Here is a 16,330-nt window from a genome sequence, read left to right on the forward strand (position 1 = left end):
TGCCAGGGGACACGGGTTCCAGCCCTGGTCCAGGAAGATGCCACATGCCGCGGAGCAACTAGGCCCGTGAGCCACAACTACTGAGCCTGCGCGTCTGGAGCCTGTGCTCCGCAACAAGAGAGACCGCGATAGTGAGAGGCCCGCGCACCGTGATAAAGAGTGGCCCCCACTTGCCACAACTAGAGAAAGCCCTCACACATAAATGAAAACCCAACACAGCCAAAAATAAATTTTTTTTTTTTTTTAAAAGGTTAATTTCGGGCTTCCCTGATGGCGCAGTGGTTGAGAGTCCGCCTGCCGATGCAGGGGACGCGGGTTCGTGCCCCGGTCCGGGAAGATCCCACATGCTGCGGAGCGGCTGGGCTCGTGAGCCATGGCCGCTGAGCCTGCGCGTCCGGAGCCTGTGCTCCACAACGGGAGAGGCCACGGCAGTGAGAGGCCCGCGTACCGCAAAAAAAAAAAAAAAAAAAAAAAAGGTTAATTTCATGTATGTGAATTTCACCTGGATAAAAAGGAGGACGAGGAGGAAGAAAGCAGCAGGGCTAGACTCGGTAAGCCACCCCACCCAAAAAGCAGAAAGGCAGGCACAAAACAGGGAACCCTCAAAGAGCAGTCTTGATACAACTTAACACAACTTCCTTTCCTCCTTGCCCTTCTCCTAAGCACCCTTGTGCACAGATTTGCAAAAGCGAAGGAAACAGCTGGGACAGCCCGGGTGCCTAGGACTGCCAGTCCAGGGCAGGAAGTTCCTTCCTGAGGCGGTAAAACAGGCTCCAGGCTCGCGATGGCCATGCAAACCCACCTCAGTAACTCACCAGGACCCGAACGCCTCTCCCCTGCTCCCATGCTCCCCACTCCCACTTTCTTTCTCCTTCAGTATTCCTTGCCATCTGTAAACCGACAGCTAAAGAGAAAGAAGTTTGCTGATGGTTTTTCGCTAATTTACTCTTTAAGAAACAAGGCATCACTATTTGCAGCTAAGAGATTAGGTCGAGGAAGGAAAAATGAGAAAATGTTTTCTTGCATTCTGCGCCAAAAATAAAAATAACTGAAAATGTTTTCTCCTTGCTCTCCATGAATAAGTCAGGCCCGCTGGCAGTGGTGTCTGGGAGTTGTTACCACAGAGTATAGCACACACGAACCATCGCTGCGTTCGTTCCGGCCAGCAACTCTTCTACGGTCTCCCCTGAACTCAAACCAGCAAGAAACCTGGAATGAGCTTCTGGAAAGCAACAGCACTTGGAAGAAGGCAAAACAGCTGGGACACACCACGGAAAACACCTTCTTTCCTGCATTGCCACCATCAGACCTTCACTCTCCTTACCATTTATACTTTCCCACTTCTTAAGGCCAATGTCAAGGAAGGATAGGGGGCTAGTTAGAAAGAAAGAGCTATGACATGGAACAGAATAAAGAAAAATGAGTGAAAAGAAAGGAAGACAGCCTAAGAGACCTCTGGGACAACATTAAACACAACAACATTCGCATTATAGGGGTCCCAGAAGGAAGAGAGAGAAAGGACCAGAGAAAATATTTGAAGAGATTACAGTCGAAAACTTCCCTAACATGGGAAAGGAAATAGCCACCCAAGTTCAGGAAGGGCACAGAGTCCCAGGCAGGAGAAACCCAAGGAGAAACATGCCGAGACACACAGTAATCAAATTGGCAAAAATTAAAGACAAAGAAACATTATTGAAAGCAACAAGGGAAAAACAACAAATAACATACAAGGGAACTCCCATAAGGTTAACAGCTGATTTCTCAGCAGAAACTCTACAAGCCAGAAGGGAGTGGCATGACATACTTAAAGTGATGAAAGGGAAGAACCTACAACCAGATTACTCTACCCAGCAAGGATCTCATTCAGATTCGATAGAGAAATCAAAAGCTTTACAGACAAGCAAAAGCTAAGAGAATTCAGCACCACCAAACCAGCTTTACAACAAATGCTAAAGGAACTTCTCTAAGTGGGAAACACAAGAGAAGAAAAGGACCTACAAAAACAATCCCAAAACAATTAAGAAAATGGTAACAGGAACATGCATCCAGTAATGACCTTGAATGTAAATGGATTAAATGCCCCAGCCAAAAGACACAGACGGGCTGAATGGATATAAAAACAAGACGCGTATATATGCCGTCTACAATAGACCCACTTCAGACCTAGGGACACATAAAGACTGAAAGTGAGGGGATGGAAAAAGATATTCCATGAAAATGGAAGTCAAAAGAAAGCTGGAGTTGCAATACTATCAGGTAAAATAGACTTTAAAATAAAGAATGTTACAAGAGACAAGGAAGGGGACTTCCCTGGTGGCGCGGTGGTTAAGAATCTGCCTGCCAATGCAGGGGATACGGGTTCGAGCCCTGGTTCGGGAAGATCTCACATGCCGCGGAGCAACTAAGCCCGTGTGCCACAACTACTGAACCTGAGCTCTTGAGCCCACCAGCCACAACTACTGAGCCCACGTGCCACAACTACTGAAGCCCATACGCCTGAGCCCATGCTCCGCAACGAGAAGCCACTGCAGTGAGAAACCCACACAGCGCAACAAAGAATAGCCCCCACTCGCCGCAACTAGAGAAAGCCCACGCACAGCAACGAAGACCCAACACAGGCAAAAATAAATAAATAAATTTATTAAAAAAAGAGACAAGGAAGGACACTACATAATGATCAAGGGATCAATCCAAGAAGAAGATATAACAATTATAAATATATATGCACCCAACATAGGAGGACCTCAATACATAAGGCAACTGCTAACAGATGTAAGAGAGGAAATCACAACAATAGTGGGGGACTTGAACACCTCACTTACACCAATGGACAGATCATCCAAACAGAAAATTAATAAGGAAACACAAGCTTTAAATGACACAGTAGACCAGATAGATTTAATTGATATTTACAGGACATTCCATCCAAAGATAGCGGATTACACTTTCTTCTCAAGTGCACACAGAACATTCTCCAGGATAGATCACATCTTGGGTCACAAATCAAGCCTTGGTAAATTTAAGAAAACTGAAATCATTTCAAACATCTTTTCTGACCACAACACTATGCAATTAGAAATCAGTTACAGGGAAAACACGTAAAAAACACAAACACATGGAGGCTAAACTATATGTTACTAAATAACCAAGAGATCACTGAAGAAATCAAAGAGGAAAGCAAAAAATACCCAGAGATAAATTACAACGAAAACACCATGATCAAAAACCTATGGGATGTAGCAAAAGCGGTGCTAAGAGGGAACTTTATAGCAATACAAGCCTACCTCAAGAAACAAGAAAAATCTCAAATACACAATCTAACCTTACATCTAAAGGAACTAGAGAAAGAAGAACAAACAAAACCCAAAGTTAGTAGATGGAAAGAAATCATAAAGAACAGAGCAGAAATAAATGAAATAGAAACAAAGAAAACAATAGCAAAAATCAGAAAAACTAAAAGCTGGTTCTTTGAGAAGATAAACAAAATGGATAAACCATTAGCCAGACTCATCAAGAAAAAGAGGGAGAGGACTCAACTCAATAAAATTAGAAATGAAAAAGGAGAAGTTACAACAGACACTGCAGAAGTACAAAGCATCCTAAGAGACTACTACAAGCAACTCTATGCCAGTAAAATGGACAACCTGGAAGAAATGGACAAATTCTTAGAAAGGTATAACCTTCCTATACTGAACCAGGAAGAAATAGAAAATATGAACAGACCAGTCACAAGTAATAAAATTGAAACTGTGATTAAAAATCTTCCAACAAACAAAAGTCCAGGACCAGATGGCTTCACAGGTGAATTCTATCAAACATTTAGAGAAGAGCTAACACCCATCCTTCTTAAACTCTTCCAAAAAATTGCAGAGGAAGGAACACTCCCAAACTCATTCTATGAGGCCACCATCACCCTGATACCAAAACCAGACAAAGATACTACAAAAAAAGAGAATTACAGACCAATATCACTGATGAATATAGATGCAAAAATCCTCAACAAAATACTAGCAAACAGAATCCAACAACACATTAAAAGGATCATACACCACGATCAAGTGGGATTTATCCCAGGGATGCAAGGATTCTTCAATATACGCAAATCAATCAGTGTGATACACCATATTAACAAATTAAGGAATAAAATCCATATGATCATCTCCATAGATGCAGAAAAAGCTTTTGACACAATTCAACACCCATTTATGATAAAAACTCTCCAGAAAGTGAGCATAGAGGGAACCTACCTCAACATAATAAAGGCCATATATGACAAACCCACAGCAAACATCATTCTCAATGGTGAAAAACTGAATGCATTTCCTCTAAGATCAGGAACAAGGCAAGGATGTCCACTCTCACCACTATTATTCAACATAGTTTTGGAAGTCCTAGCCACAGCAATCAAAGAAGAAAAAGAAATAAAAGGAATACAAATTGGAAAAGAAGTAAAACTATCACTGTTTGCAGATGACATGAAACTATACATAGAGAATCCTAAAGATGCCACCAGAAAACTACTAGAGCTAATCAATGAATTTGGTAAAGTAGCAGGATACAAAATTAATGCACAGAAATCTCTTGCATTACTATACACTAATGATGAAAAATCTGAAAGAGAAATTAAGGAAACACTCCCATTTACCACTGCAACAAAAAGAATAAAATACCAAGAATAAACCTACCTAGGGAGACAAAAGACCTGTATGCAGAAAACTATAACACACTGATGAAATAAAGATGATACAAACAGATGGAGAGATACACCATGTTCTTGGATTGGAAGAATCAATACTGTGAAAATGACTATACTACCCAAAGCAATCTACAGATAAATTACCAATGGCATTTTTCACAGAGCTAGAACAAAAAAATCTTAAAATTTGTATGGAGACACAAAAGACCCCGAATAGCCAAAGCAGTCTTGAGGGAAAAAAACGGAGCTGGAGGAATCAGACTCCCTGACTTCCGACTATACTACAAAGCTACAGTAATCAACACAATATGGTGCTGGCACAAAAACAGAAATATAGATCAATGGAAGAGGATAGAAAGCCCAGAGATAAACCCACGCACCTATGTTCAACTAATCTATGACAAAGGAGGCAAGGATATTCAGTGGAGAAAAGACAATCTCTTCAATAAGTGGTGCTGGGAAAACTGGACAGCTACATGTAAAAGAATGAAATTAGAACACTCCCTAACACCATAAACAAATAAACTCCAGATGGATTAGAGACCTAAATGTAAGACTGGACACTATAAAACTCTTAGAGGAAAATATAGGAGGCACACTCTTTGACATAAATTGCAGCAAGGTCTTTTTTGATCCACCTCCTAGAGAAATGGAAATAAAACCAAAAATAAACAAAAGGGACCTAATGAAACTTAAAAGCTTTTGCAAAGCAAAGGAAACTACAAACAAGATGAAAAGAAAACCCTCAGAATGGGAGAAAATATTTGCAAACGAATCAATGGACAAACGATTAATCTCCACAATATATAAACAGCTCATGCAGCTCAATATTAAAAGGACAAACAATCCAATCCAAAAATGGGCAGAAGACCTAAACAGACATTTCTCCAAAAGACATACAGATGGCCAAGAAGCACATGAAAAGCTGCTCAACATCACTAATTATTAGAGAAATGCAAATCAAAACTACAATGATGTATCACCTCACACTAGTTAGAATGGGCATCATCAGAAAATATACAAACAACAAATGTTGGAGAGGGTGTGGAGAAAAGGGAACCCTCTTGCACTGTTGGTGGGGAATCTAAATTGATACAGCCACTATGAAAAAGAGTATGGAGGTTTCTTAAAAAACTAAAACCACAATTACCATATGATCCAGCAATCCCACTACTGGGCATATACCCCGAGAAAACCATAATTCAAAATGACACATGCACCCCAATGTTCACTGAAGCACTATTTACAATAGCCAGGTCATGGAAGCAACCTAAATGCCCATCGACAGATGAATGGATAAAGAAGATGTGGTACATATATACAATGGAATATTACTCAGCCATAAAAAGGAACAAAATTGGGTCATTTGTTGAGACGTGGATGGATCTAGAGACTGTCATACAGAATGAAGTAACTCAGAAAAAAACAATATCGTATATTAACGCATATATGTGGAACCTAGAAAAATGGTACAGATGAACCGGTTTGCAGGCCAGAAATAGAGACACAGATGTAGAGAACAAACCTATGGACACCAAGGGGGGAAAGTGGACAATGGGGGCGGGGGGGAGGCGGGTATGGTGTGATGAATTGGGAGATTGGGATTGACATGTACACACTAATATGTATAAAATGGATAACAAATAAGAACCTGCTGTATAAAAAAAATTCAAAAATTCCCAAAAAAATAAAAGAAAAAGGAAAGAAAAAAAGAGCTATGAGACAAGAGGGAGGGGAGTGCCCACTGCCTCAAGGAGAGTGACTGTGATGTCAGGTGGTGGAAGCTTTCTGTAGCCAACTTCCACCCTTCACTCACCTTCATCCTGATAAGCTGCCCGTCGCCCACTCCTCCCCCATCTCTGTAAGAGTCAGGAGGGGGCTTCCCTGGTGGTGCAGTGGTTGAGAGTCCGCCTGCCGATGCAGGGGACACGGGTTCGTGCCCCGGTCTGGGAAGATCCCACGTGCCGCTGAGCGGCTGGGCCCGTGAGCCATGGCCGCTGAGCCTGCGCGTCCGGAGCCTGTGCTCCGCAACGGGAGAGGCCACAACAGTGAGAGGCCCGCGTACCACAAAAAAAAAAAAAAAAAAAGTACACACTTTGAGATAAAAAACATCACAAGCAACCTAAAAAACACCACTCTGCCAAGGAATCAATTAAGAAACACTAGAATTTTTTGAGTTCTTGAAAAATACCCAATCCGCTTTGAATCCCTTCTACCTGCTCGGCCCTGTGCCAGGCACTGTCCAGGGCACGGTGTGCCGTCACATGAGACATCAGAACTCAGAGAAGTGAGGGTACAACCGCAGAGCAAACTGCCACACCTTTCACGGAGAGGGTCTTGGTGGTTCAAGAAAGACACGTCATCGTACGTATGCTGTGGCTGTCTGAGATGTCTGTCAATCACTCTGGGTTCTACAGGCCATGCCGACTCGAGGCACTAAATGGGGATCCGAGGGTCAGCTTCACGAGTGCCAGAGCAGGTTTGTGGAAGGCAGGCCAAAATGAGGCCTCCACAGCCCTCCCCACTGAAGTGAAGGTAGCCGACCCCCAGAGGACAGTAAACCTGACAGCAACCTGACACCTGGTTTTGCAATCAGAGCAGCTGAACCAGGGGAACAGAGACCTGGCTGGGCCTGCCCCAAGCAGAGCCTGAAACACAAACAACTCTCCTCTCCAGCCCCGAAGGGCCTCGGCTGCAGCAGACAAGAGAGGGCAAGAGATGAGACCAGCACTACTGGTCCCCTGCGTTTTAAAAAAAAAAAAAAAAGCTCCCTGATGGATGGATGGTCAGATCCTTAATCAAAACAGACTCCCATAGAGAGAAGCAAGTTGGTGGGTGAAGGGAGAAATCAACCAGAAATGCTCACTCCCATGTCAGCCATCCCCACCCTCACTTCCTCCAGACACGGGGGGTAACTGCTTTCCCCAACAGTCTCTCACCTAATGCTCAAAACAACCCTGTGAAGTACACCCTATACGTGTTCTAGGTGTTCAGATGAAGAAAATGAGTAAGAACTAAAATAGGTGAGGCTTCCTGGAGGATGAGACGAGCAGGTGGCAGAGGACAACACAAAACGTCTGTTAACAAATTAAAAAATACTTTCTCTAGGAAATTCTAAACTTGTGCAGGGATGGACTTGAGAGTTTATTCTAGAGTTTAAAGAAGAGGCACCTAATATTCAAAACAATTTGAACACTCCAAAGGCCTTTCAAGTCTTTGAGTTCTGTTACGCAGGGAGTTTCTTTCATCCACTGCATGATGAAGGTTTTGATGTTTCTATGAAACAAAGCCCAAGAGAGTTCAAAGAGGGCTCTCCACAAAAACAAAAGCCGAGCAGCGTCAGTATTAATAAAGCCAAACCAGAAAGATATTTAATAACCTTTGCAAAATTAAAAACAATGACTAATTCAATCTAAGCAACTAGGTCATGCTCAAATTCCAGGAACTCTAAAACTGAGATAGAACAAGGCAAGAATTTTGCTTTGCTTCAGTGGTCAAAGTGAAGGGCCCATTCAAGGGCAAGGCCAGTAATACACTGACGAGGAGAACACCAGAGGGACAAGTGTGGGGGAGGGAAGCTGGGACATAGGACAAAGCGAGATGACTGCAAGAGTACCACCTGGGAATCTGACAGAGTGTGTGACTACCAAAGAAAACAAAAAAGAGATTTCTCACAAAGACCAGTCATCCAGCAGACAGTTGAGAGGCTCTTACAGAAGCCACAAAGCCTCAGGCATGTTTCCTGCTTGGAGGAAGCAAGTGAACAAGCTAATCAAAGAGATATTATGACCTACACAAACAGCTACAGAACAAGGCAAAATTCACTGAGGGCTTCAGAGAGGTACAGAGTGTGTAAGAAATTAAACAAGGACAAAAGGCACTTGACTAGGGAGAAGTGGCAGGGTGCTGAGCAACTGAGTGAATGAAAGGGATCAAATATATAAAAGATCATCTACCAATTCTCTGCCTACTGCTCTGGGTTGCTTTCTAATTATTCTTAAGAGTCACCTTGAATAATTTGGAGAGTAGGATATTTCATGAAAAATCACACGCGGCCCAAGTTCAACTCACCAAGATGCACTCTTCCAATTTAAAAACACACAGCATCCTTTCAAATACTGAAATAGCAGAGCACTAGAATCTCGCTGTAGACCTCCGTCCTCACCTCCACACCTTACCCGTAGGCCACACATTATCCAACCTCAGGAGCAGTCAGCTCTCCTGGTTTAGATGTCATGTTGGTGGAAAAGAACGAGAGCATAGATAAATATCCCGCAAGAAGAAACTTACTCAAGGCCAAGAACATTCCACAGAGTTCCCTCGTTAAGGAGGCGGCAACCTGGCTGTCAGGTGCTGGCAGTAAAGTTGCAGAAAGTAATAAAGACTCACACCTGACCTGTAGGCTGCATCATGGGCCTTCTTTGAGTTTCCGAAAGCCTCTCTGATCACCCAACCCATTTATCTCAAATGAAACAAACAGGTGACCTCTCTGACACAGTGCTTAGATCTTTTTTACAAGAACTTTTCGAAACAAGTGGCCTGGTGACTAAGGATTTTCCAAAACATTGCATTTCTTTTGTAAATCAAAATAAGAAAAGAGAAATCTAGCGTTATACTTCCCTAGGCCAACTACCTCAGTGCAGCTCAGACCAGAAAATTCAATGTCCCATCCACAGACACAGGGCCAAAATGGGCTTCACACACACACACACACACACACACACACACACACACACACACACACACACACTTTTTAAGATAATGCAACTTTGTTTCTTCCATATAAAATCAAAGGAGACACTTTAATTTCCTATTTAATCTTAATGTCTTGAAGCTGAAACAAATTTAACAGTGTTTTTTCACCATTGTATACAAAATTGCTAATTTACAAGATAACCTGACACTTTAATAAAATGCAAAACTAAGTAACCAACTTTTTTCATGTCTCTAAAAAGCAAAATGACTTCTTAAAGAAACAAAAGGCTACCAAGAGATTCAAAGGTTTCTGCTGAGTTACAATATATTTTAATAATCCAGGGACTCATTGAGCATGTTTTTAAATGTATGCCCTCACTAACTGAACACCGAACGTTATATGTTTGTTCCTACGTCACCTTCTAGCTTTTCATTATTTTAGCTCTTCTCAAATCTTTCAGAATTGTGACAAATACTAACAAATGATGGCTATCACAGAAAATTATGAAAGAGGAAAATGTGGTTTTTTCTTTGTCTTCTTAATGTAATAAATGTACTATAATCATCTTTTTCCGCTACTCTGTACCCTCTGCTGCTTTTGACAGAAATCAATCCTGAACGAAGCAAAAAAGATAATTTCTTTCTCTGACCATGAACAAGACAGAAACCTACAGTCCATATTATAAAAACAGCTGATGAGTTATTCTTACTCACTACATAAGATAATTTGACAATTTTCAATCATTTAATTGCTTTTTACGTTGAGAAAGCCACCTCTTCCCTATAGCCTGGATCGCAAACCAGGTGACCTCCTTGAAAGACAAAAAGGCAAAACAATAACAAGAGAATGGGGTTGTCTCTGCATCTGGAGACAGCTTGTTTGTGGAATTTATGACTGTTGAAAAATAAAGAGCTGAGATTAGAAAAAAAAAATCAGCCTCATTGTTTACTCTTCAAAGTTCTTCGAATTCCTCTGCACAGATCCTTACTTGTTCAATAACCTATGTGTTCCCCTTTGCTGTTAATAACACCAGTTTTATTAATGCTCCATCTTTGTGTTAAGAACTGGCTTTAAGTAGCTCCTTCAATAATATGCTCTGTGAATATGTAATTCTCAACCACTTTCTTCAATTTAGTGGCACAATAGAGAAGAATTTTGCTTTCATGAATAAAGACAATGGCAAATATAAAACAAACTGAAAGGGCTACCAAGTCACGAACTGTGACGAGACACCAGATAATCATACAGAATGGACAGCTTAATTGACTGGTAACCGGATATGGTGGCTTTTTTCAGCTGATGAATTAAACTCAGCCCAGATCTAGGGCAACGGGGAGATGTTACCTTCGGAAATATTGGTGTCCAATTCCTTCCCGATACTATTACGAGCAGCATTCAGACCAGGACAAAGATGACAGTGGCATACAGTCTTCCGTTTCATCACCCCCCTCAATGTACCCAGAGGTGGGGGACCGAGGGGAGAAACTGGCAGTGATGCTATTATTGGGTTTGTCCTTAGGACACTTGGAATGTTAACTAAGCCTGCTTCACAAAAATCAGAGCTGTTTAGAGAAGAGTTCCAAAGGGTGAAGAAATGGACCCATTCCCAAATAGACACTTAGATACCAATTAACCAGGCTTGAAAAATCCTACCAGTCCTGGAATTCTCCCACTCACCTGAAACAGTTTAAAAATAAAAAAAAAAAGTCTGCTGGAAAACACTCCCCAGAAGAGGAAAAAAAACCAACAAAAACCCAAAAACTCGCGTCAGTTTCTTGTCCCTTCCATCTCTTACAAAGCACCTCCATAAAGCTCCACTCTCTAACACTTAACCAAAACCCGGGCCTTAAGATGTTGGTAAAGCACAAAATTACCCAGAAATACCCAAAAAACTCCCCTTAGAGATTTCAGTAATCGCTCTTTCATACCCTAGAGTGCAGTGGGTGAAACAGTGATCCCAGGATTGAGTCATGCCTTACAGACTGACATTTTTGTCTTTACTAATCCATCATTCACCCCGATTACGAAACATTCTTCTCTGGAATTTCTTAAGAAAAAGGAGCAATAATTTCTGCATTATGGTCACACTCTGAACTTAAACAAAAGAATATGAGACTAGACATCTCAAACTCAGAGCACCCCTTCGACATGTGTCTAATAAGCATTATAGCCCAGGGCTCGGCATCAGACACCACTCATCTTCTGTTCAACCATCTGAAATTTCCTTCCAGGAAAGGCGGGCTGAATTGGGAAGAGGGAAAAGGAGATCCGAAATGTTTTGACTGGAACCCACCTTGGAAGTTTGAGTCTTTCTATTAGAAGAGTATGATACATGATACTGGGGACTGTATTCATATAGCTAACGTACTTACTGCCTTTTGCTTGTCCCCAAATCCTCCTCTATTTTCCTTGAAAAGCTTTCCTGGGGAGCCAGTGAGGTTAAGCAAACAGTCTGCCAAAGGAGAAACAAATATCTTCCCAAAATGCATCTTAAAACATACCGCAAGGGAGACACATCCCTCTCCCCTCTTACCTGGGAAAGCGTGTGGATTCGGTGACCCTCTCTTAAGGCACTTAGAACAAAGAATGTGCACAGTGTAGTGCAGTCCAGGCCATTCCTGAAGTAGGACATTCAGTTCCTCTACTAAGGGGGTTATGGCTTGCCATGCCGTCCATATGTTCGGTAAGGATGCGTGGCTGGCAATGGACAGGGTGTCCGGCTGCAGGACCCCCTTGGCAGGTCTGTAACTCACCACCACAGGGACTTTCCCTCTGTATGCAAAGATCTGAAGTTTGCCATCCGACCTGTGCACCACATGGCTGTTGATCTGGACGCTGTAGCGTGCAAACAAGCTGGGTGGAAAGGTGAAGGGAAAACTATATTCAATCTGCAACTGCTCAGCCACAAAGGACTGCCCGGCCAGGTTGGTCCCATTAATCCAGGCCTCCGCGTGGGGCACCTCGTTCTGCACATAGCACGGGAACTTGTACCAGGCCGTGGACCCATTCAGAGGCTTGCCCTTGGCTTTGTTGAGGCAGTAACAGAGTCCCATCTTCTCCAGCAGCTCCAGCAGGAGCTGCAGGTCCTGCTGAGCCTGGATGTGAGGCTTCAGCAGCAGCCGGATGACGTGGGCCGGCAGGAGCCCATGCAGCAGAAAGCCTTCCACATAATGATGGAGCTGGGTGGCCCGGAGCGCATCCTGGCTTGGGGCGGGCGGCGCCATCAGCGGGGAGCTTCCACCCCGGCTCTCAGCCTCGCCCTCGCCGCTGGTCCCCAGGAGCAGTTTATGCAGCAGCAAGGAAGGATCCCTCTGGAAGAAGACGTTGAGGATGTCGATGAGGCGGGAGAGGTTGTGGAAGACGTGCTCCTTGAGGGCCGGGCTGTCCTCAAAGTAGAGCAGCTTGCCGCTCTCGTGCAGGTAGGAGAGGGCGCTCTGCAGCCGGTCCTCGGTCAGGCCGGCCTGCAGGCCCAGGCGAGCCGAGTCCCACCAGCTGAGCCAGAGCCGCTGCGCCTGAGGGGGCTGGAAGTGCAGCTCCTCCAGCACCTGCCAGGACCGAGGCAGTACTCTGTGGAGGTTGGGGAAGATTTCCCGGTGCTCGGCCACTGAGAGCAGTTTGTCCCGCAGGCGCTGTATATGGCGTGGGTCCCTGCAGCTCACGGGCAGCACAGGGGAGAGGATCTGCAGCCGGTGGTTGAGCAGGTACTGAAAGTGGGCCTTGCGCCGCCGAAGGTTCTTGTCGGACACACCGTAGTAGGCTGCATGGGGGCTGGCGGAGCGGAGCTCAAAGTCCCGGGCCAGTGCCTCATCCACCACCTGGGCCAGCCGGCTCAGCCCCTCAGCGTCATGCTTCTCCTGCAGGGCGATCTGGCGGTGGATGTCCAGACACTTCTCCTCCAGCTCCTGCTCCCCGCAGAGGTCGGCGTGCGTGCCCACAACGCACACCACGGCGTGAGGCACCCGGGCTCCTACCCGATGCAGGAAGGAGCCCACGGTGGTGGGAAAGCGGAGCGGCTCATAGGTGGCCAAGTTCACCACCAGCACATAAAGGGCCCCCGGGGAGAGGAAGAAGGGCTGAATCACCTCATAACTGTCATCCCCGGCTAAGTCATACACGATGAACCGCAGGCCCCGGGAGGCATCCGCTGTCCAGCTGGTCACCTCGATGCCCTTGCTCACGGGAGGAGGTGAAGGCGGGTGGCTCTTCTCCTTGTCCCCTCCTCCTTGGTTCCCCTCCACTCTGTCCTCGGTGAGGCAGCGACGGAGCAGGGTCTTTCCTGCAGCTTTATGGCCCATCAGGAGCAGCTTGAGGCGGGGCTGGACCGCCGGCTGGGAATGAGCCAGCTCCTTCTGGTAAGCTGCGATGTAGGGGATCCCCTTCATACAGACCTCGTAGGGGGGCTGGATCAGCGGGTTGTCCCTGATCTTCCACAGGCCCACCCGGGAGAGCCGGCCAAAGTTGTCTGGCAGCACAGCGATCTGGTTCCCCTGCAGGACCAGCTCCTCCAGGCCCGTGAGCTCCACGATGGAGTCAGGCAGGTAGCGGAGCCGGTTATTATCCAGCCACAGGGTGAGAAGACGGCCCAGGCCCGAGATCAGGGACGGCACGGAAGTGAGCTGGTTGCGACTAAGGTAGAGCTCCTCCAGACCAGCCAGGGGCAGCAGCGCGGCAGGGAACTCCTCCAAGAGGTTGGAAGAGAGGTTGAGCATCTTGAGTCGCTGCAGGCGGCTGAACTGGGCGGGTAAAGCCTGCAGCCCGTTGTTGTCCAGCATGAGGCTCTCCAGGCTGGCCAGCTCGCAGAAGCCGCTGGGCAGGGTGCCAAGCTCGGTCCCGCTCAGCCAGAGGATCTTGAGGGCACGCAGGGCACTGATATCCTCAGGTAGGCCCCGCAGCCGGTTGCTGGACACATCGAGCTCCTCCAGGGCCGCCAGCTGCAGCAGCTGCCACGGAAAAGCCGTGAGCTGGTTGTGGTCCACGTCGAGGGTGCGCAGGCGGGAGAGGCAGGAGAGGGAGTCGGGCAGGTGCGCCAGGCGGTTAAAGCTGACGTCCAGCTCCTCCAGGTGGACCAGCGCACCCAGCTGGGCGGGCAGGGCGGGCAGCTGGTTGTGGCTGAGGTTGAGCTTCCTCAGCTCGCGCAGAGCGCTCACCACCTCGGCGCTTAGGACGCTCAGCCGGTTGTGGCTCACGTCCAGCTCGGTTAGGTGATGGCCCAGCTCTGCCACCGCTGGGGGCAGCCGGGCGAAGCGGTTCCGGCGCAGGACCAGGACGCGGAGGCTGCCCAGCGCCGAGCCCAGCCCGTCGGGCACCTCCTCCAGGCCGTTGTTCCCCAGGTTCAGCACCTCAATGTCCCCGATGTTGGCCGGCAGCACAAGCTGGGGCGCGTCGGGAGAGTCGAGCTGGTCGGTGCCCGGGCAGCCCCCGGCCGCGCTGAGGCTGAGCTGCCGCAGGTTGCTCCGCAGCTTCCTGGCGCGCAGGGCGGCGTCCCGCCACAGCCTCACCGTCTTCAGGTTCCCGCTGTCCGTCCCAGCCATGGCGGGGCCGGGCCGACACCCTCGCGCGGGAGCCCGCAGCTACATGCCGCGCTGCGCCCCGGCGGGCGCCAGTCTCCGGGGCCCTTTCGCTCCCGCTCCTCCCTTCCTACCAGCCCTCGGCGACCGGCGGCGGCGGGTCCTAGCGCAGCCAGCGGCCGGGCGCCCGCAGCTGGGGGGCGGCGGCGACGCGAGCAGCTCCGGGGGTCGCCGGGCGCACGGCGCGGGGGGAGGCGGCGGCCGGCGGGGAGCGCTGCTCGCATTCTCCGGGCTCCCGGGCCAGGGGCGCGCCGGGGCAGCAGGGCCGCCGCCCGCCCGCCGCGCCGCGGAGGATGCCTGCCGCTCCTCCTCCCACTCCGCCCGCCTTCGGCGCCTCGGGGCCAACTCCAGCCCCGCTACCCTTGCCGCCGTGGCCCCGCGGCCCGCAGCGTCGTCGCCTCCGCCTGCTCCACGAGGACGGCGGCGCCCGGCTCCGCGGCGGGCATCCTGTGGACGCAGGGCCGGGCCGCCTCCTGCTCTCCGCTTCCCCAGGCTCCGGCGGGAGCACGAACGCCGCGTCCCCGGCACTGGGAGGGTGCGATCGGGAAGCAGCAGCGCCGCCCGGCTGAGCGGCCCCCACGTGACCGCCGGAGGCGCCGCGTGTTCCCGGCACCGCCCCGGGGGCGGGGGCCACTGACCCGCCTCGGGTGCGGGCTGGGGGCGCCTCGCCCGGTGCAGGCCGGCGGCGTGGACTGCGCTGGGCTGGAGGCGCGCCTGGGGCCCGTCCCGGGTGCAGAGCGCTTGGGTTCGCCTGCGTCTGGCTCTTTGTTGGCCCTGCGCCTCTAATCATATCTTTCTCTTCCTCCCTCTCGTTTCGGATCCCTGGCCTCCCTTACTGATTCCTCATCCCCCTTCCTCTACATCCTCTACATCCACACCCTAGTGGAACTGGCAGCATGCAGGGCCCTGGGTTTCTTTGTAGGAGCTTAAAAGGAGAGTGTGACTAAACAAAAGGAGAAAAGCAGGCAACCGTTCATGCACTTGGTAAATGTTTATTGAGGCCCTATTTTGTGCCAGACCGACAGAGACAGAAGGCTCTGAGCAGGCTCCTCACCGGCCTGATTGGGGGTGGGGGGGGGCACGCACCCTTTTATCTGGGGTATCCCATTCATCCTCCCAACAGCCCCGGAAAACAAATACCATAGCCCCAACTCTATGGTACTTGTTATGCTGTAGGTTTAAGAAAATGGCAGCTATTTCAAGCAAAATTTGCAGCCCAATGCTCAACTTGAAGATTTATTTTATTTATTTGTTTGTTTGTTTACTAGTTGAGGAAGTTTCTTTGAAATCACATCTATACTAAGTAAATAATTTCTTCAGAATTTACCCAAACCTTGAAATCTATCAGGCCTCCGAATATCACCTCCATCA

The 16,330-nt window shown here is 48.0% G+C and overlaps 1 protein-coding gene across 2 annotated transcripts in view; it reads right to left on the reverse strand.

Moving 5' to 3' along the window:
• The window catches only part of MFHAS1 (multifunctional ROCO family signaling regulator 1), a 116,418-nt gene extending 101,316 nt beyond the window's left edge, over window positions 1–15,102 (reverse strand). For both annotated transcript variants that reach the window (XR_011377138.1, XM_070044642.1), the window contains exon 1: window positions 11,926–15,102. Coding sequence is in view for 1 of the 2 variants with exons in the window: in XM_070044642.1 (XP_069900743.1) it covers window positions 11,926–14,923 (2,998 nt within the window). In the remaining variant the exon portion in view is untranslated. The remainder of the gene's footprint in view (window positions 1–11,925) is intronic.
• Between the last annotated feature and the right edge of the window lie 1,228 nt (window positions 15,103–16,330).

The sequence above is a fragment of the Globicephala melas genome, chromosome 21 (assembly GCF_963455315.2).
Source record: "Globicephala melas chromosome 21, mGloMel1.2, whole genome shotgun sequence".
Lineage (NCBI taxonomy): Eukaryota > Metazoa > Chordata > Mammalia > Artiodactyla > Delphinidae > Globicephala > Globicephala melas.